The sequence below is a fragment of the Haliotis cracherodii genome, unplaced genomic scaffold, assembly GCF_022045235.1.
Source record: "Haliotis cracherodii isolate W230 unplaced genomic scaffold, xgHalCrac1.p SCAF_9, whole genome shotgun sequence".
In the NCBI taxonomy this organism is placed as follows: Eukaryota; Metazoa; Mollusca; class Gastropoda; order Lepetellida; family Haliotidae; genus Haliotis; species Haliotis cracherodii.
The window spans coordinates 4,499,920-4,522,810 of NW_027266343.1; the positions used below are offsets into that span (position 1 = coordinate 4,499,920).

The following is a 22,891-nucleotide window of genomic DNA, read 5'->3' on the forward strand; positions in this document are numbered from 1 at the left end:
CTATAGTCCTTACCAAACTGCCCAATAGTAAAGGTATCCTAAGGACAAGTAGAAATTGGCCCATTTTAAGGATTTGCTGTATGTTATCATGATAAGGACAAGTGGACAAAAACTGTTAGTTTCTAACCCTCTTAAAGCATGTAAAGTATGAATTACTGAAATGTGCACTCACCCTACAGGTTACACACAACCAAACGTTTTCCCATAGACTTGTATAGTAACGTTATATTTTTTTGAAAAATAACTAAGCATTCAACAGCTATTACCTGTACGTGTGTGCACAGCTTGGCCTTAGAGCAGCAATAAAAACATAAAAAATTACTCATTTTCCGAGTACAGGAAGCTAAACACACCACCCCCAGTTTTGCACCAAATGTCACTTACTTGAAAATAGCTGTGGTCACATTCAGCATAAGTCATCATGTTGAAAAAGACAGTACTAGATATAAAAAAACATGGTCAGTTTTAATAACTGGATGGATGTACATTTGAAAGACATAAAAATCTTACAGAATATCCTCCAATCACAGCCTGCAGATATCTCTCGATCTGCACTGAAAGCTTCCTACGAAAACTGCACTGTCCAAACTGATTCTGATTTGGTATAGTAGAACCAAAAGCCTTATACTAACTATAGTTATAGTTAGATATTGTGATATTCTCTGGAAACTGGAGGAGGAGTAGATTTCATGAAGCTCCATAAAACAGGGGTAGTAATTCTGTCAAAATTTGTCGAAATGAAACGGGACTGCGATATGCGTATCATCAACATGTCGACGTATTGTGTGTAGAGTGTCAGGGATATTCTCTAAAAGCTGGAGGAGGAGTTGATTTCACAAGCTTAGTACCTCTCTCACAATGGGCGATCTTTTTCAATTTATCTTCCCTTCACTAACCCGCTAGGTGCGCTGATCTGGAAGGTCCAACCTTAAACTGACGGCGCTTGTGGTATGCGCGATACGAGAGATACATGTTACTATGATGCCTATAGACAGTTAACTAGTACAACCTTCACCTCTGTCGGCAACGGTCACACTTGTGTGCGGACAGTATATCTTTTCGCCTAAACAATTATTTATCTATTGCCATGTCCGGAAATAAATGTTCCTTGATATAATTATACATCAGGGATGACCACGACTGATTAACCACTAGATAGGCGTTCAAAGTGATGCGGTGAAATCAGCTGATCGTTCTTCCCAGGTCGCTTTGTTGACGTTTTGCAATCGGTACTGAAAGTGTTGCCCTTGATGTATGATTATGAAAATTAAGTAGATTTTGTATACGTTCCTATATCTATGTTGTAGCATCGCCGAGCAGGCTACATCATATGCATGCATTTAATTATGTAAAACTGTGAGGCAATACGTTACGCGAAATGTGAAGGTCTCATGCAACGTTGCCCGTAGGCTCATTGTTGTGAATATTGACAGCAACACATGTAAGTATTTGTCAGATATATAACTCAGAGCAATGAGAAATGTTCTCAAGAAATTGTAAGAGTAACAGGCACTGTAAAATGACATCATCAACTAGATATCATGATACAATCTTCAAAATAAAAGAAATGGAAATCACTGAAATCTGTTTTGATATTTAAGGGTTAATTGGTGCATGTTGTATACAAGGATTTTATGTATATGAATGGTAGCTGTTTGTTGCCAAATACTACCATGATTATATTTCAATATGATCAATGAAAGATATATATCATTTTGGCCTTTTTTTAATTTTACAAAGCAGAAAAAACCCAATTCAGACACAGGGGACCCCATAAATTAGTTAAAATACATATTCAAGAGTATTTGTACCAACTACAATTTTTATAAAATAAAACAATATATTCATACTACATGTAATTGCCAATCTCTATAATGTTGATTGTATTAACAATGCAGTGTCTACATCCAGTTTGCATTGACAATAAACATATGATTGTGACACAGATAAAGCTGATTCTTAACTTCATTAGGCCTTGCTTTTTATGTTTCCTTGTTCTAAACTGATGTTTCAAATTCCAACATAAACAAATTATTAATGTTTTTCTTTTTTCTCTTCACACCAAAAGATATCTGCATTGCACAATGACTCTTATTATTTTATTTAATATCTTGGCACACTTGTGCATGTGTACTAGTATTGGGACTCTGGTATTCTTTCAGGTTTGGAGAATCAATCAATTCATTGTGAAATTTTTTTAATTTCTTACATAAGTTACTCTGATCTTGATAAGATCAAACTAGGTCCAAATTATTTTGAGAAGATTAAATTATGCAGTTTACACATTTCAGCCAGTCTGTCTAAAATCTGGTCCTATTTTTAGTCAATAATAAATGAATGAAAATTTAAGAAAAAATATACCTTACCTGAGTGAATCAGTCAATATGCATATTGACTGAAATGTTCAGTCAAAATACATATTCGGCCTGATTATAGACACTGACTGTAAAATATGTAAGTATAATCTGTTATATGCAAAAACAAATAACATAAATAAATCCATTTATCTACATGGAATGACTGTGGGGTTCAATTTCCATTTATTTAACCATCAGAAGATTTGATGATAAACTTTCATATTCATATTTTCATATAAAATTCATATTTGCTATATGATAATAATAACTACAAAATATACTTTAAACTACAGGTGTCTTGAAGCACTGTTGAATGAAAATCAGGATACTTAGATACAGCAGGATAGTGTGTGGGTTTGTATGGGAAATTTGTCAACATTAAAAAAAATATAATGTTACTAAAACAAGAAGATAAAACTTTGATTTAGATCTTTTTATGCATCATACACATTTTGTGGGGTAGTCAGTATGATTTGATGTTTGTTGGTACACATCTCTGTAATTAACTACTATTTTAAGAGCATGAGTATCAGAATTCTGTAAAAAATGATGGATCAATGAATTAACACCTGTGATGACTCAGGGCACTTAATGGTGGGACACATGTTATAAGGGGCAGAATAATATGGGTAAATCTCTTATTTCAAAGTATGATGACTAGCACCGGTATGCATATTGCAACTGAGTAACTGAGTGCTTAATAGCTGCATGGTAGATGTTCATTAGGCCTATTTCTACAAAAATAATATAAATTTAAATATTCAGATGCAACTTTAACTTTGATATAAAAAGTAACATTTAAAATCAGTTGTTTTATTATTTTGAACGTTATTTCTTCTTAAAATATTTGTAAGGGCACGGATGTATACTTACTTTATAGATCATTGGTAAAGGCCTGTCAAAGATGTCTGTGTGCTGCAAATGTTGGCGTATCACTAATTTTATTAAATTGAAGTCTGTGGTAGTATTTGTTGAGATTTGAAAGCATGAATTGTTGTAGGAAATAACACAAAGGCTGATAAATAAAATGAGTTTGCATTATTTCATCGATGCAATATGTTAACCCAGACTGACAGAATGCCTCGCTGTTTTCTGACGTAGAAAATACCGTGACAATATACCATTTTTCATGACGTTTTCCCCGCTATATTCCAAAGTGACAATTTGTCTTGTAGTTGAAGACTCAACAAATGTTGATAATATAAACTAATAATCACTACAAAATATGTGCTAGTTAAAAATATTCAGTTGTAAATGACCGTTTTTGAACGAAGGTGCAACAGGGTAACTCTTTAGCTTGGCTCCGTCTTGACATGTCAGTCGATCCAGGAACCAGACCGGAAGCGACAGGTTGGACCGACGCTTATATCATTTCAAAAGGACAGTTATTGCCCTTTGGAACAAAAAGATTGCCCATTAGGCAAATGAAGCTTTGTAAAACAGGGGCAGTAACTCCGGCCCGGCAGGTGATAAAAAACTAGGGTTGTAATCATTCACTGATACCTACAATATCATTGATACTTAGGTACACACGGCAGTTGAATTTTTTGTCAGTTTGTGAGATCACATATTCTCTATAAATAGAACAGGAACTGATAGAGTTACCTCCTGTAATGGCAGAAGTAGAACAGCGCAACCTGTAAGCATGGCAGAACACAAGGACGTGCCTGCTAACTGTTACATTCAATAACAATCCTTCATTTAGAACTGTTTTGATGTTGTGTTTTTCTTTGTTAATGTTTATAGATAACTATAAACAAATGTATGAAGAGAGAGGTTTTAAAGCTGTTTTTCAGTGACTTCATCATTTGTTACCATTCGATGTGGTGTATCATGATACCAGTAGTATCGGCAGTCCAAATCATATGGCAAGATACCAGGCAATACTCAGCTCTAGAAAAATACTCACATCTTTTTCCCTATAACCAAACTTATATTTTCTGTGTTTTCATGGCATAAACACTGATTGTGTTTACTGTGAACCTGTAACTGTCATCCCCTTGGATGAGTGAAAATGATGAAGAGAGAGAGCAGTCTAAGACAGAAGTTTGACTTGCCCTGCAGTGTGGACATCAACGTGAACCCATAAGAAAGTGAATGATGACACCAAGTAGACACCAAGCTGAGACCAACCAAAGACAGCTTGATCTGTGACAATCTCAGAATGATGGACTATATTGACTGGTTAGGTCTACTAATACCTACAGGGAATAATAGGGAACATCTTTTACATATCATCATCATCATCATCATCAACCCAGCAAATTTAGAATATAAAATTTAATATGTCAACTTTTGCATCCGAGGCTTCAAATCACCAAACCAATCGGCACTCCATAACTCACTAAGAGCCCCCTTCATTGATAGTTTAAACATAAATTGGCAGCCCCTAGAAGGTAAACACAAATACAAAGAGTCATTTACCTGGACACAAGACATGGAAAAATAGATACAATTAGCAAACCAATACCCAACACAACCTAAAATACCAGAATACATAACAGTAAAGAGGAAACAACCCATCACAGGCAGAACATCCACCTAAACAATTTTCTTAACATTTAAAGCCATATCACTCCCCACTCACATAACCTCGGCGCACTAAATGATAAAGTCCATCCAATCAGAAAAAAACCAATCCAATGTGACCAGTGCCACTCTTTTGATCACGTCTCTACTACATGCAAAAATGACCCACTATGCCCAAAATGTGACTCTGAAAACCATCTAATACAGGAGTGCACATGGGCCCCTTTCTGTAGGAACTGTAACCCCGAAGGACATACAGCAAACCAAAATACTTGTCCAATCAAACAACACATTTTTAAACTTATATAAAACATAAAACAGTCACATGTACCAAAATCAGCAACCATACAACAACACCACATTACCACAGACGAGGAATTCATACTACTGTCAGACCAAACCCTAGACTCTACAGTTAGCTCCTTCCAACCCCTACCCCCACTCCCCCACCCCACCACAAACCTCAAATCTCAGAGACAAAAACCTAAACTAAAACAAATACTCACAACTTTTCAACCAACCTCCACACACCCAGTAACCATAGTAGACATAAATACACCCTACCCTAACCCTTAAACCAGACCTACTCCCCGGCCCCTACTACAGTCAATACACAGGCCCAAACCCCAATTTAAATCATCCCTCCCCATACCACTGCCACCCAACCACCCACCATCACAACCCCCAATCACATCAGCATGCCAAACCACTCAAACGCCCATACAACCACACCCTCACCCACATTACTCAGCAAAAAAACAAAGTCATTCCTTGCCAAAAGAAAATCAAAACTTAAAACAGCACCTTGAGCAGCCACAACTCAACAAAAATATAACAACATAAACATGATAAACAAACGTATAGAGTTCACAGCAGCTGCCCTTCTGAACTATCACTGAAGTAAAATTATCTCAAAACTAGACCCATCACCATGTAATTCATACCTATCTCTTTGACAGCAAATCTCTTAAAAACAAACTGGGAAGTTCATATTGTCACAGGGGGCAGTGATCACTGGCCCTTAAATATAATATAATAAACATATCCCTTTTAACTAAAGTTCAAACCCAGCAAACAAATTTCAATTTAAAACAAGCAAACTGGCCACTGTTCATCAAACTCTGCAATCAATCTGACCAACCCCATACAATAACCACTAATTATCATCACAAAAAATTCAAATACAGCAGAATTACTGGCCATATCAGCAGCACTACACAAAAAACCTGAACCAAACCAACTTTCTTATAATTATGAAAAAATGGTTATGAATTTATTTTTTTTTGGACCAAACATAATTAAATGGGTTAATATCTTAACTAAGAATGCATCATCTTGTGTAATACAAAATGGACCTCTCTTCACATTTTTCAGAACCAAAGAGGATGCTGGCAAGGTGACCCACTTTCACCCTACCTATTTTTGCTTGTAGCTTAGATACTAGGAATCATGATTAGGAATAATAAAGGCATGAAAGGAATAACAAAATGATATGGAGTATAAATTAGGTCAATATGCAAATGATACACAGTTATTTTTAGATGGATCTGAAGACAGTCTTAGAGCTGCAATTGATACTTTGAATAAAGTTTATAGAATATCCGGTCTTAAGGTAAATATTGACAAAACTAAAGCTATATGGATAGGTTCAATGTCAGGAAGCAGCATCAAGCTCTGTGAGGACACAATACTAGACTGGCATGAGGGAAGCTTTGAAGTCTTGGGAATAATATTTAATCCCACATTACATGATCAATGTGTAATAAATACAAGAAAAAGACTCGAACATATTAATAGATTACTGGGTAGCTGGAAAAAAGACATCTAACATTAATAAGTTTAGTTAAAATCAGAATTATTAAAACTCTGGCTCGTTCAACATTAGTTCATTAGTTCAGCACTTCCAAACCCATCTGATAATGTTATTGGAAAATTGACTGAACTATTTTATACATTCATTTGAAATAACAAACCAGATATAATAAAAAGATCTGCCTTGATAAGGAAATATGAAGGAGGTGGTCTGAGAATGATAGATACCCGCAAATGTATTGATTCATTGAAGTTATCATTTTTAAGGACAAGTTTACAAAACCCAACTTCATCAACACTAAAGAACTTCCAATCAAAACAATTTTTTCCTTTTGGAGCAAATATTGATAAGTTTATTACTTTGAAAAATCCCTTTTGGAGGGATTTATTGAATATTTGGGGAAATTACTACAAAAAATACGTTGACAAACAAAGTATTTTATCAGAACCATTATGGTTCAATCACCAATATAAAAAAAATTACATTCTAAAACTTTGGTTTAATTAGAGTATTCATAGTTTAAAAGATTTATGTAGCAACAACAGATTTTTAACATTTGAGGAATTACAAAACCAATTTCAAATTAAAGGTATTACACCTGACTACAACTGAGTAATGCAAAATATCCCTAAATCATGGAAAAAACCCAATAAATGGCAGATCTTCTATCACAGCTAACTTATACATAAATAACATTTCGAGAGGCTTGTTGATAAGAACAAAGGGCTCCAGAATATTTTATGATAAACTTATAGCTACAACTAACTTTCCTCTGATGTGTGATAAATGGGAAATTGAACTTAATCAAAGCATTTTATGGAATAACGCTTTCCCTTATTGTAGAGTGTGTACCAATGATGTTAAACTAATAGATTTCCAGTACAGATTTATAAATTGAGCTCTATATACCAAAAAGGAATTATGGAAAATGAAGATAATAGATGATGATATATGCTCATTTTGTGTCTCTGAATCTGAAAACTTATACAATGTGTATGTAGAATGTGTATTTGAAAACCAAATAATACTTCTTGCAAAAAAATACATTTACCAGTAAAGCACTACGAAAACTCCATTATACTTTCCTTTTTTCATAAAAATATTGAAAGATGTATGTGAAATAGAGAAATTCATCGCAATGAAAACTAGTAGTATTAAGAGATTCAATAAAAACTGTAAAGAATTATCAGCCTACTTATTATAATTTCTCAGTCAATGAATAGATGTACTTACCCATCCATATCTGATCATGTTTTAAGATTCTATGAATAGCTACATGTACATTCCTCATGTACCAATGTTACATATATGTTTACTGAATTGAAATAAAAATATTTAAAAAAAAACAAACAAAACTTTCTTATAATTTCAGACTCTTTAGACTCCATAAAACAATTTAAAGTGAATACTCAAAAACCTGACTGGACTCTATAACAACATGATTAAACTAACTTCAGGATTAAGATCAGATAAATCAGTTGATCTACCATGAATACCTAGCCACTCAAACATACGAGGTAATGACTCCGCTGACACAGCAGCCAAATAAGCAATGATAAATCCATCCCCCAAACTAAACTTTTCCACCTCTCTAAGGCCGAAGCATTAAAAATCTAAATTTTCAATCACTTATTAAAAAATCTAACTCTAACTGGAGAAAATCCCTTTTCACCAAACCTCCAATACCTTTTAGTATTAGAGATATGGTTAGAACAAACACATACACCACTATCAACGATCAGTCAAACTTGTTGCCTTCTTTTTAAATTTCAAAACAACAAAAGGCACCACTTCAGCCGTTGATTAATACATGTACCAGGTTTACATGAAAAGTCTTTCTCAGTTTTCAAGTTGTGCTCTGGAAACGACACCTACCCCCTCCTTTTGAGATTAACTCCAAATTGTTTCCACAGAAATCAAGAAAAAGGAAAAATGCCCCAAATCTGTAAAATAGCAAGTTTTTTTTAGGGCACCTCTTTGGAATCTGTTTGATATATCTGCCAAGTTTTGTTAAAAGATTTTGAATGGTTTTCCAGTTACGCACTTGAAATGAAATGATTATGGGCGGACAGACAGACAGATAGACAGACAGACAGATAGACAGACAGACTAAGCGTCGACCATATCCGCGGCATTATATGCCAGGGGGATAACAAGAGGTACAGATTATGTTGTTTTAGTTTCGCTTCTCTTCACTTGCATCTCCAGTATTTTGATGGCCTTTAGAGTCATGTTTGAGATATTTCATGAGAAATAGGAATTTCATTTTCTTTACTCAAAATGGAGAAGGAAATGTATAGTTATAAAATGTTTATCATGGAATCTTTAAACTATGACAAATCGAAAGAAAGTGAATACTTCACATGGCAGAAAGGCAGTAGGCAAGTCCTCTTGCAGGGCTTCAGATACAGACACAACAACCAGCGACTGACTTGTGTACACTGGAAATATGTACAGCGCCAAGGATTAGTCAACACAGCAGAGTCAACGCAATGCAGTTTATTCTGCAACCATAACATCGACAGAAAAACCGGAAGGCCAGGTTCAACCAAAAGTTGGAATAAACAAAAGCGAACGCGGATGCGTGTAATGGCACAGGGTGGCTGCCTGGGCAAGTGTACCCCAGCTAGTGGGTTGACACCAAGTTAGCTCAGATGGTTCATGGTGCCCGTCCAAAATCCCTTAAGAGGACTTACGCTGAGATGGACCAGAGGTTGCGGACAAATTCATAGCAGGATTCAGACTCCCCTTAAATTCCCAAGTGCTGCTGGACAACCAAATAACTGTGCTGACATATGACTTTAAAGATAGGTTTTAAAGTGACAATACATTGGGACACATTTTATATAATATATATCTACATTTTTAACTTGTTATGATAACTTAATACAAAGAACCATAACAACTTGAAATGTTGTGAACACACAAAGATATTTAGAATGTGGTCAAATGTAACAAATGTTATATTTGGGATCACACTTTCTAAGCCTCCGTGGCTGAGTGGGTTTGATCGCTGAGTTTGTGAGCTTGTGATTAGGTGCCTCGCTCTGGCTGTGTGCGTTCGAATCCTTCATTGGACTCAACCAAAACAAGTACTAGAATCTGTACTTTACTAAGAAAGTGTTATCCCAAATAACATTTGTCATCTTTGAAACATTGTTGCAAATATTGTATATTTGTTACTGAATGTCTGAAAGGGTGACAGAAATTTAAAAAAATAATAAAATATGAACTTAGTGTGTTTGTTTGTGCCCACAATAGGTGAGGTGAGGTGAAATTGGGTTTAACGTCGCGTCCAAGATTATTGCACTTATATAGCGACGTGCATGTACGTGTGTGTGTTTGTGTGGCTGCTTGTACTAGTCCGGACTGATGCCGATTTATAGTGCTAGCTCACTGAGATACCATGCCGCAGTTTAACATGAATACCCCACTCAGACACAGTATACCGACTCCGAGCCGACCAGTCCTTGTTTTAGCCCCTTAATGCCGAGCGCCAGACAAGGTAACAACAAGTACCATCTTTTAACGTCTTTTGGTATGACGCGGCCGGGGATCGAACCCCGGACCTTCTGCTCTCCGGGCGGACGCTCTACCTCAAGACCACGGAGGCGGTTTGTGCCCACAATAACATGGCGGGCTATACCACTTTATGTCAAGGTAGACACCAGTAGCTGAGACAGTCGCTGATGCATAAAGATGTTTCTGTAACACTGTAGCCATGAGTAGACTCAATTGTCCATGTGTCTCGTCTGCTTGGTGGATGGGAACAGACATTTAACCTGAACAAAAATACTTGGACATATGAGTGAATGAAGTTCATGCATATGATTAGGAAGTATGAAAGAACTCATTTTTCACACAAACAGTAAAATCTAACAAATAATGCTGTGAATAAATCTAGTATCACTATCACCCATGTTTTGTTCTACTATTGGGCCCCCAGGTAACCCCTTGAAAATTCAGGAGGGGGCTCTTCCATACCTGCATCACCTGATTGATGAACACAGTCTAGCCCAGAGCACCTAATTACTTGTTTGTCTCCTACTGGTAAATTAGGTGAAGTGGGCGAATAACGATGAGTAGAGCTGTACGTCATACACAATGGTTCAGCAAAGTGACTCTCAGCAATTGTTAAAACAAGGTAAAACTACAAAGTTATCAATCTGTGTTTAGTGGGGCCTATATAAGACATTTGAATCTGTAAATTATCCCTGTCTCCCATAGATATTCATGGGATGAAACAGCAGAGAGACTGGCAAAGCTAGCTCTGGACAAAGCAGAAATACACCCTATTCCTTTCAGCAATATGGAGAAAATGCAAAATCAAAGAACAAACGGCAGGGCAAGCTCAAGGGACACAAGTGAAGGTTGCAGATGGCTTTACAAAATACAGAATTCAAACCCAAATAGGAAAAAACCCATTCTCCTACTGATCTGTAAAGATGGTCAGCTCCTCAAACATATCTTTGCAGAGCAGCCAAAGTAATTACATCCATTTCTAAACAAACACATTTGTATCAGTAAGAAAAAAGAAACCATATCAAAATTAAAACAGAAAGATGGTCTTGAGTAACAAACTGTTCAACAGTTCAACCACATGAAACAGACATGTTCTGTACAAACAATTATATCATATTTTGTTAACATAATTATGATCTCTAGAGGGGCATTATTGCCATCAATCATCTAAACTATGACTTGACTTTCAGTGCATATCTTTATTTTATTATGATTATTTATTCTGAACTTTATTTTGTCATGGTCATTGAACAAATGCTTTGTTGGGGCACCTATATTGTGCTGACATGTCTTGTGTGAGAGGTTAACATGCACATTATATACAGATGATGTGAAAACTTTTAATTTTACTTTCTTTATTATGCCTGTTTGGCATTATTGTTTTTAACGTTTGAAAATCTATACTGCCTCAACATTTCATACAACACAAGTGCATTTGTTTTCCATCCACTATGTGGTTGTTCAAAGTACACTTATTACCCCGTTCAATGGATCAGTGTGCACTTAACAATCATTCTTATCTCCCTGGGGAGTATACAACCCAAACTGCTTCGAGGCACTAGAAGGTTAACAGTCACATTGACATCTCATCCTACCGGGTACCCATACACAGCCTAGCTGCTGAACAAAGTCGGTCCAACTACTCCCCACAACCAGTGTAGCTTAACTTGACATGATTTGTGACCTGTGCACTGTGCACAGGACCACATGCCACCAGCTCATGCATTCTGATACAGTTATGATAAATGATCAATAATTCTTATATTAAAAAAACTTGACACCTACTTCGCATACCCTGAGTATCATGTTTTACTTCGTGGGTCAGTCAACTGCTTGGTGGTCAATCAGAGTGTAAGCCCAGGCGTCCTCAGGCTTGGCTTGTTTTAAATCTCTGTGTCCCACTTTCAAACCCATTTGTTTTCACCCTGCACTTGGCATGGATACTTCGCTGTGCACTGGACTGCAAGAAAGGATATACTTATATAAAGGTTAGTAGTTCAAGTTATAATTGTATTTATTGCCAGTATAATTATGCAAATCACTTTAGTTTAATAAATGTCTATATAGATCCTTTATTATATTTAAACATATCACATTTACTAGTAATAGGGTGTGCATGGTGAGTGTATGTATACTAGATATATTTCATTTCACTATATGTGTATCTGTGTTAATCTAGGACATTTGTGATTTCAGTAACTTGTATTTTGTATTAATAATTTGATAAGTTTACATGTGATATTCAAGTGTGTAGATAAACATACCTTCATGATGTATTTTATATCATGAACAGGTTTTCACGAGAGTTTTGTCATATTTACGAGGGATTGTGACCACCCAAATACACCCCAGTGGGATTCAGCGGGTATATATATATATTGCTTGCATTGTAACATAACAATTATATTTATTGTACCATATTTATATTGAATGTAAATCCATTAAACTTACATATCTAAGCTTATAATTGTGAAATGTTATAAATGATATATCATGTATAGCTACAAGTGTAGTAGATTATTATTTAATCTGCTTCGGTTTTGATGTACTAGATATAATTGTATGTTTATTATTGTATTCATTGTTCCAGGGTGTCGGTTTATCACGACAGACAATAAATAATCAGACCTCACACCCTAGCCTGTGTCATTATGTTATCTGGGATACATATACACATATTAATGGCTACAACAGTTGTAACATACTTAAAGTTGTCAATACTGGGGCTTGATTGATATGTTGATAGGTAACGCAATTGACACAGATATTGATTCAATAGTGGCAGGTAATATCAATATAGATTCATTACGTTAGTATCCTTAAATGACTAGACTATTTGCAGGCAACTTTTAGTCTTCAACAAATTATCATTGAACCCACAAGGTTTACTCAGCACCCCGAACATTTAACTAGTATTATACTCTTCAGGATGCTCTTGACCCTGTGACTGGTGACCATTGTCTCGTACATGTTAATCTGAGTAGCTCTAAACCCATTGACATAAGTTATAAAAGAAAGATGTATTATTAGTTTCCTTGACAAGGTGAAATTAATGTGGTATTTGTGTAAGTATAACTGTATGCTCACCCTACTGAAGGTGCCAGATACACCAACAATGTCCTCAGCTACAATTACCTTAAGTCATTGGAGTGAACATTGCTTAAAGTAACATGCACCAGAACCTAAGAGGTAACATAAGCTTCATGGAGTGAGTGAGTGAGTGAGTGAGTGAGTGAGTGAGTGAGTGAGTGAGTGAGTGAGTGAGTGAGTGCATGGTTTAATGTGACTTTTGACATTAACATTATGGCAGAAGACACCAGAAATGGGCTTCACACATTTCACACATTATACTCATTTCGGGAATTGAACCCGTACCTAGAATGACAAGTGGACACTTTAACCCTGAGGCTACCAGGAGACACTGAGGCTGACTACAACTATTTACATTATGAAGACAACCACATCAGATCCAAGTTCAACTTGTAACTTTATCAGTGACATAAACTGTTGGACAAAACAAAGAGTGCACATGAAATCATATACCAAATGCAGCACCAGTGCATTGTTGTCCTCCATGACAGTTGCAGGGTTTTAATAAAACCAAATGAAAGGTACCCAGAAAGGCGTGCTTTGCTCTCTGTGACTATCCAATCATCCCAGTGTGCCTGCTGTATATCAGGTCCATAGAACCCATGTTGTCAGCCCACTGTAGCCAGGTGGTCGGGATGGGTGAGCTGGCTCACTGTGTGTCACTTTACCCAGTACACAGCGCTGACCTATACTGCTGGATACATCTATTGGTCATTGCTCTTATTCACAGAACACCGTCATATAGCTGGAATATTGCTGAGAACGGCGTTAAACAACAAACAAACAAACAAACAAACAAACAAACCAACAAACAAACCAAAGCAAAACCCCCCAAAAACAAAATAGATACTTTAGTCTCAATATGAACTGTGGAATAACTGTGTTAAAGCCCAGGCAGGTTTACTAACAGTGCAACATTGTTTCCCCAATGGTAAGGGAGGAGGCTAGAGGAGGCTAGGGGAGGGAAGGTGGGGGTTGTTGTGGGAAGGAAAGGAACATGCATAATTTATCTCCCTTCAATACGTCGTTGACAATGGCCCCAATCCCACAGGTGAGCTGCCTCCTTTAAATCATTGCATCTTACATGCAGGCATAATATGACACTGACATTGACATTGACATTGAACACGAGGACAAATGACAGTAGTTGGATCCATGATGGTATTTTAAATATTTAAAAATCCACAATATTATTTTTGATGATTGATGGTGAAATATAAATTTTTTGTATATCTTTGTAATGACGTGCCAATGCAGTCGACTTCTTTTCCGTCACTGTGGACGACATTCTGAATAAATGATTGTGACATGCCGACTACACCGTTGTTTATTAGGCGTGGCAGACAGAGTTAACAGAAACTGAAGCTCTCTCGTGTGACGGAGCACTTATGGATTTTCTGTTGCTGCAAAGACAATTTACCTTTGCACGTGCTGCTCAATGCTACCTAAATATAACCTACCTACACAATGTGAAAAGAACTCTTCATATTCCTCTCTGAGATAATAAGCAATGGGCGACTTGACGTGACAGGCGCAAGGGAGCAATGGCTGCATGGAAGGAGTACAATTCTGAATGGAAGGAAATGAACGCAATAGGACGTTGGCAGCGTTATGATGACCCCTAAACAGACAACTAGATATATCTTAGGAGAAACGACAAGGACCCAGACCAATCTAAATAGCACGCAAGCTAGTAGTAAAGCAGTTTTGTGAAATTTTGTGAAAGGAATTCTCCCAGATATGGAGTATCCCTGGGCCGTCGTTGATAAAAACGAGTTCCGAAAAAATGAAAATGATCGTTCCCCATTTTTGGATTGTTAGTAGTGTATGGAACATTTTGTTGAATTATTCAGCCGCTGTTATTTGCCCAAACTGTCTATATTCGCTACGCGGCACTGTGCGAAAATTTGCACTATTTTCTCTTTTCTGGGGACCATCACCAACATTCTCTGGACTATTTATTTTGTCCAAGAAATGTTTAAACGTGTACAATGAGTGCCATTTCTTTAAGAGAAATACATTCTTTGTGTGAGACTACGTTGAGCCAAAATTGTCACCATGGGCAGGGGTGCCAAAATTTAAAAAAAGGAGTATCGTCTTGAAACTCGGTAGGCGGGTCGGACAGGTCCCCCCGACCACGTTGACGTTCAAATTGTAGATTTTTAGCTATTTTCTCCAGGCCTTAGGGGCGATCGTAGTGTCAAAAGCATGACTTGTCACCATGGGCAGGGGTGCCAAAATTTAAAAAAAGGAGTATCGTCTTGAAACTCGGTAGGCGGGTCGGACAGGTCCCCCCGACCACGTTGACGTTCAAATTGTAGATTTTTAGCTATTTTCTCCAGGCCTTAGGGGCGATCGTAGTGTCAAAAGCATGACTTGTCACCATGGGCAGGGGTGCCAAAATTTAAAAAAAGGAGTATCGTCTTGAAACTCGGTAGGCGGGTCGGACAGGTCCCCCCGACCACGTTGACGTTCAAATTGTAGATTTTTAGCTATTTTCTCCAGGCCTTAGGGGCGATCGTAGTGTCAAAAGCATGACTTGTCACCATGGGCAGGGGTGCCAAAATTTAAAAAAAGGAGTATCGTCTTGAAACTCGGTAGGCGGGTCGGACAGGTCCCCCCGACCACGTTGACGTTCAAATTGTAGATTTTTAGCTATTTTCTCCAGGCCTTAGGGGCGATCGTAGTGTCAAAAGCATGACTTGTCACCATGGGCAGGGGTGCCAAAATTTAAAAAAAGGAGTATCGTCTTGAAACTCGGTAGGCGGGTCGGACAGGTCCCCCCGACCACGTTGACGTTCAAATTGTAGATTTTTAGCTATTTTCTCCAGGCCTTAGGGGCGATCGTAGTGTCAAAAGCATGACTTGTCACCATGGGCAGGGGTGCCAAAATTTAAAAAAAGGAGTATCGTCTTGAAACTCGGTAGGCGGGTCGGACAGGTCCCCCCGACCACGTTGACGTTCAAATTGTAGATTTTTAGCTATTTTCTCCAGGCCTTAGGGGCGATCGTAGTGTCAAAAGCATGACTTGTCACCATGGGCAGGGGTGCCAAAATTTAAAAAAAGGAGTATCGTCTTGAAACTCGGTAGGCGGGTCGGACAGGTCCCCCCGACCACGTTGACGTTCAAATTGTAGATTTTTAGCTATTTTCTCCAGGCCTTAGGGGCGATCGTAGTGTCAAAAGCATGACTTGTCACCATGGGCAGGGGTGCCAAAATTTAAAAAAAGGAGTATCGTCTTGAAACTCGGTAGGCGGGTCGGACAGGTCCCCCCGACCACGTTGACGTTCAAATTGTAGATTTTTAGCTATTTTCTCCAGGCCTTAGGGGCGATCGTAGTGTCAAAAGCATGACTTGTCACCATGGGCAGGGGTGCCAAAATTTAAAAAAAGGAGTATCGTCTTGAAACTCGGTAGGCGGGTCGGACAGGTCCCCCCGACCACGTTGACGTTCAAATTGTAGATTTTTAGCTATTTTCTCCAGGCCTTAGGGGCGATCGTAGTGTCAAAAGCATGACTTGTCACCATGGGCAGGGGTGCCAAAATTTAAAAAAAGGAGTATCGTCTTGAAACTCGGTAGGCGGGTCGGACAGGTCCCCCCGACCACGTTGACGTTCAAATTGTAGATTTTTAGCTATTTTCTCCAGGCCTTAGGGGCGATCGTAGTGTCAAAAGCATGACTTGTCACCATGGGCAGGGGTGCCAAAATTTAAAAAAAGGAGTATCGTCTTGAAACTCGGTAGGCGGGTCGGACAGGTCCCCCCGACCACGTTGACGTTCAAATTGTAGATTTTTAGCTATTTTCTCCAGGCCTTAGGGGCGATCGTAGTGTCAAAAGCATGACTTGTCACCATGGGCAGGGGTGCCAAAATTTAAAAAAAGGAGTATCGTCTTGAAACTCGGTAGGCGGGTCGGACAGGTCCCCCCGACCACGTTGACGTTCAAATTGTAGATTTTTAGCTATTTTCTCCAGGCCTTAGGGGCGATCGTAGTGTCAAAAGCATGACTTGTCACCATGGGCAGGGGTGCCAAAATTTAAAAAAAGGAGTATCGTCTTGAAACTCGGTAGGCGGGTCGGACAGGTCCCCCCGACCACGTTGACGTTCAAATTGTAGATTTTTAGCTATTTTCTCCAGGCCTTAGGGGCGATCGTAGTGTCAAAAGCATGACTTGTCACCATGGGCAGGGGTGCCAAAATTTAAAAAAAGGAGTATCGTCTTGAAACTCGGTAGGCGGGTCGGACAGGTCCCCCCGACCACGTTGACGTTCAAATTGTAGATTTTTAGCTATTTTCTCCAGGCCTTAGGGGCGATCGTAGTGTCAAAAGCATGACTTGTCACCATGGGCAGGGGTGCCAAAATTTAAAAAAAGGAGTATCGTCTTGAAACTCGGTAGGCGGGTCGGACAGGTCCCCCCGACCACGTTGACGTTCAAATTGTAGATTTTTAGCTATTTTCTCCAGGCCTTAGGGGCGATCGTAGTGTCAAAAGCATGACTTGTCACCATGGGCAGGGGTGCCAAAATTTAAAAAAAGGAGTATCGTCTTGAAACTCGGTAGGCGGGTCGGACAGGTCCCCCCGACCACGTTGACGTTCAAATTGTAGATTTTTAGCTATTTTCTCCAGGCCTTAGGGGCGATCGTAGTGTCAAAAGCATGACTTGTCACCATGGGCAGGGGTGCCAAAATTTAAAAAAAGGAGTATCGTCTTGAAACTCGGTAGGCGGGTCGGACAGGTCCCCCCGACCACGTTGACGTTCAAATTGTAGATTTTTAGCTATTTTCTCCAGGCCTTAGGGGCGATCGTAGTGTCAAAAGCATGACTTGTCACCATGGGCAGGGGTGCCAAAATTTAAAAAAAGGAGTATCGTCTTGAAACTCGGTAGGCGGGTCGGACAGGTCCCCCCGACCACGTTGACGTTCAAATTGTAGATTTTTAGCTATTTTCTCCAGGCCTTAGGGGCGATCGTAGTGTCAAAAGCATGACTTGTCACCATGGGCAGGGGTGCCAAAATTTAAAAAAAGGAGTATCGTCTTGAAACTCGGTAGGCGGGTCGGACAGGTCCCCCCGACCACGTTGACGTTCAAATTGTAGATTTTTAGCTATTTTCTCCAGGCCTTAGGGGCGATCGTAGTGTCAAAAGCATGACTTGTCACCATGGGCAGGGGTGCCAAAATTTAAAAAAAGGAGTATCGTCTTGAAACTCGGTAGGCGGGTCGGACAGGTCCCCCCGACCACGTTGACGTTCAAATTGTAGATTTTTAGCTATTTTCTCCAGGCCTTAGGGGCGATCGTAGTGTCAAAAGCATGACTTGTCACCATGGGCAGGGGTGCCAAAATTTAAAAAAAGGAGTATCGTCTTGAAACTCGGTAGGCGGGTCGGACAGGTCCCCCCGACCACGTTGACGTTCAAATTGTAGATTTTTAGCTATTTTCTCCAGGCCTTAGGGGCGATCGTAGTGTCAAAAGCATGACTTGTCACCATGGGCAGGGGTGCCAAAATTTAAAAAAAGGAGTATCGTCTTGAAACTCGGTAGGCGGGTCGGACAGGTCCCCCCGACCACGTTGACGTTCAAATTGTAGATTTTTAGCTATTTTCTCCAGGCCTTAGGGGCGATCGTAGTGTCAAAAGCATGACTTGTCACCATGGGCAGGGGTGCCAAAATTTAAAAAAAGGAGTATCGTCTTGAAACTCGGTAGGCGGGTCGGACAGGTCCCCCCGACCACGTTGACGTTCAAATTGTAGATTTTTAGCTATTTTCTCCAGGCCTTAGGGGCGATCGTAGTGTCAAAAGCATGACTTGTCACCATGGGCAGGGGTGCCAAAATTTAAAAAAAGGAGTATCGTCTTGAAACTCGGTAGGCGGGTCGGACAGGTCCCCCCGACCACGTTGACGTTCAAATTGTAGATTTTTAGCTATTTTCTCCAGGCCTTAGGGGCGATCGTAGTGTCAAAAGCATGACTTGTCACCATGGGCAGGGGTGCCAAAATTTAAAAAAAGGAGTATCGTCTTGAAACTCGGTAGGCGGGTCGGACAGGTCCCCCCGACCACGTTGACGTTCAAATTGTAGATTTTTAGCTATTTTCTCCAGGCCTTAGGGGCGATCGTAGTGTCAAAAGCATGACTTGTCACCATGGGCAGGGGTGCCAAAATTTAAAAAAAGGAGTATCGTCTTGAAACTCGGTAGGCGGGTCGGACAGGTCCCCCCGACCACGTTGACGTTCAAATTGTAGATTTTTAGCTATTTTCTCCAGGCCTTAGGGGCGATCGTAGTGTCAAAAGCATGACTTGTCACCATGGGCAGGGGTGCCAAAATTTAAAAAAAGGAGTATCGTCTTGAAACTCGGTAGGCGGGTCGGACAGGTCCCCCCGACCACGTTGACGTTCAAATTGTAGATTTTTAGCTATTTTCTCCAGGCCTTAGGGGCGATCGTAGTGTCAAAAGCATGACTTGTCACCATGGGCAGGGGTGCCAAAATTTAAAAAAAGGAGTATCGTCTTGAAACTCGGTAGGCGGGTCGGACAGGTCCCCCCGACCACGTTGACGTTCAAATTGTAGATTTTTAGCTATTTTCTCCAGGCCTTAGGGGCGATCGTAGTGTCAAAAGCATGACTTGTCACCATGGGCAGGGGTGCCAAAATTTAAAAAAAGGAGTATCGTCTTGAAACTCGGTAGGCGGGTCGGACAGGTCCCCCCGACCACGTTGACGTTCAAATTGTAGATTTTTAGCTATTTTCTCCAGGCCTTAGGGGCGATCGTAGTGTCAAAAGCATGACTTGTCACCATGGGCAGGGGTGCCAAAATTTAAAAAAAGGAGTATCGTCTTGAAACTCGGTAGGCGGGTCGGACAGGTCCCCCCGACCACGTTGACGTTCAAATTGTAGATTTTTAGCTATTTTCTCCAGGCCTTAGGGGCGATCGTAGTGTCAAAAGCATGACTTGTCACCATGGGCAGGGGTGCCAAAATTTAAAAAAAGGAGTATCGTCTTGAAACTCGGTAGGCGGGTCGGACAGGTCCCCCCGACCACGTTGACGTTCAAATTGTAGATTTTTAGCTATTTTCTCCAGGCCTTAGGGGCGATCGTAGTGTCAAAAGCATGACTTGTCACCATGGGCAGGGGTGCCAAAATTTAAAAAAAGGAGTATCGTCTTGAAACTCGGTAGGCGGGTCGGACAGGTCCCCCCGACCACGTTGACGTTCAAATTGTAGATTTTTAGCTATTTTCTCCAGGCCTTAGGGGCGATCGTAGTGTCAAAAGCATGACTTGTCACCATGGGCAGGGGTGCCAAAATTTAAAAAAAGGAGTATCGTCTTGAAACTCGGTAGGCGGGTCGGACAGGTCCCCCCGACCACGTTGACGTTCAAATTGTAGATTTTTAGCTATTTTCTCCAGGCCTTAGGGGCGATCGTAGTGTCAAAAGCATGACTTGTCACCATGGGCAGGGGTGCCAAAATTTAAAAAAAGGAGTATCGTCTTGAAACTCGGTAGGCGGGTCGGACAGGTCCCCCCGACCACGTTGACGTTCAAATTGTAGATTTTTAGCTATTTTCTCCAGGCCTTAGGGGCGATCGTAGTGTCAAAAGCATGACTTGTCACCATGGGCAGGGGTGCCAAAATTTAAAAAAAGGAGTATCGTCTTGAAACTCGGTAGGCGGGTCGGACAGGTCCCCCCGACCACGTTGACGTTCAAATTGTAGATTTTTAGCTATTTTCTCCAGGCCTTAGGGGCGATCGTAGTGTCAAAAGCATGACTTGTCACCATGGGCAGGGGTGCCAAAATTTAAAAAAAGGAGTATCGTCTTGAAACTCGGTAGGCGGGTCGGACAGGTCCCCCCGACCACGTTGACGTTCAAATTGTAGATTTTTAGCTATTTTCTCCAGGCCTTAGGGGCGATCGTAGTGTCAAAAGCATGACTTGTCACCATGGGCAGGGGTGCCAAAATTTAAAAAAAGGAGTATCGTCTTGAAACTCGGTAGGCGGGTCGGACAGGTCCCCCCGACCACGTTGACGTTCAAATTGTAGATTTTTAGCTATTTTCTCCAGGCCTTAGGGGCGATCGTAGTGTCAAAAGCATGACTTGTCACCATGGGCAGGGGTGCCAAAATTTAAAAAAAGGAGTATCGTCTTGAAACTCGGTAGGCGGGTCGGACAGGTCCCCCCGACCACGTTGACGTTCAAATTGTAGATTTTTAGCTATTTTCTCCAGGCCTTAGGGGCGATCGTAGTGTCAAAAGCATGACTTGTCACCATGGGCAGGGGTGCCAAAATTTAAAAAAAGGAGTATCGTCTTGAAACTCGGTAGGCGGGTCGGACAGGTCCCCCCGACCACGTTGACGTTCAAATTGTAGATTTTTAGCTATTTTCTCCAGGCCTTAGGGGCGATCGTAGTGTCAAAAGCATGACTTGTCACCATGGGCAGGGGTGCCAAAATTTAAAAAAAGGAGTATCGTCTTGAAACTCGGTAGGCGGGTCGGACAGGTCCCCCCGACCACGTTGACGTTCAAATTGTAGATTTTTAGCTATTTTCTCCAGGCCTTAGGGGCGATCGTAGTGTCAAAAGCATGACTTGTCACCATGGGCAGGGGTGCCAAAATTTAAAAAAAGGAGTATCGTCTTGAAACTCGGTAGGCGGGTCGGACAGGTCCCCCCGACCACGTTGACGTTCAAATTGTAGATTTTTAGCTATTTTCTCCAGGCCTTAGGGGCGATCGTAGTGTCAAAAGCATGACTTGTCACCATGGGCAGGGGTGCCAAAATTTAAAAAAAGGAGTATCGTCTTGAAACTCGGTAGGCGGGTCGGACAGGTCCCCCCGACCACGTTGACGTTCAAATTGTAGATTTTTAGCTATTTTCTCCAGGCCTTAGGGGCGATCGTAGTGTCAAAAGCATGACTTGTCACCATGGGCAGGGGTGCCAAAATTTAAAAAAAGGAGTATCGTCTTGAAACTCGGTAGGCGGGTCGGACAGGTCCCCCCGACCACGTTGACGTTCAAATTGTAGATTTTTAGCTATTTTCTCCAGGCCTTAGGGGCGATCGTAGTGTCAAAAGCATGACTTGTCACCATGGGCAGGGGTGCCAAAATTTAAAAAAAGGAGTATCGTCTTGAAACTCGGTAGGCGGGTCGGACAGGTCCCCCCGACCACGTTGACGTTCAAATTGTAGATTTTTAGCTATTTTCTCCAGGCCTTAGGGGCGATCGTAGTGTCAAAAGCATGACTTGTCACCATGGGCAGGGGTGCCAAAATTTAAAAAAAGGAGTATCGTCTTGAAACTCGGTAGGCGGGTCGGACAGGTCCCCCCGACCACGTTGACGTTCAAATTGTAGATTTTTAGCTATTTTCTCCAGGCCTTAGGGGCGATCGTAGTGTCAAAAGCATGACTTGTCACCATGGGCAGGGGTGCCAAAATTTAAAAAAAGGAGTATCGTCTTGAAACTCGGTAGGCGGGTCGGACAGGTCCCCCCGACCACGTTGACGTTCAAATTGTAGATTTTTAGCTATTTTCTCCAGGCCTTAGGGGCGATCGTAGTGTCAAAAGCATGACTTGTCACCATGGGCAGGGGTGCCAAAATTTAA

The 22,891-nt window shown here is 40.4% G+C and overlaps 1 protein-coding gene across 1 annotated transcript in view; it reads right to left on the reverse strand.

Moving 5' to 3' along the window:
• Positions 1 to 12,180, reverse strand: part of LOC139453075 (uncharacterized) — a 38,933-nt gene extending 26,753 nt beyond the window's left edge. The window contains exon 1 of the mRNA XM_071234699.1: positions 12,007 to 12,180. Within this exon, the coding sequence (XP_071090800.1) occupies positions 12,007 to 12,027 (21 nt within the window). The 5' untranslated portion in view covers positions 12,028 to 12,180. The remainder of the gene's footprint in view (positions 1 to 12,006) is intronic.
• Positions 12,181 to 22,891: the final 10,711 nt, after the last annotated feature.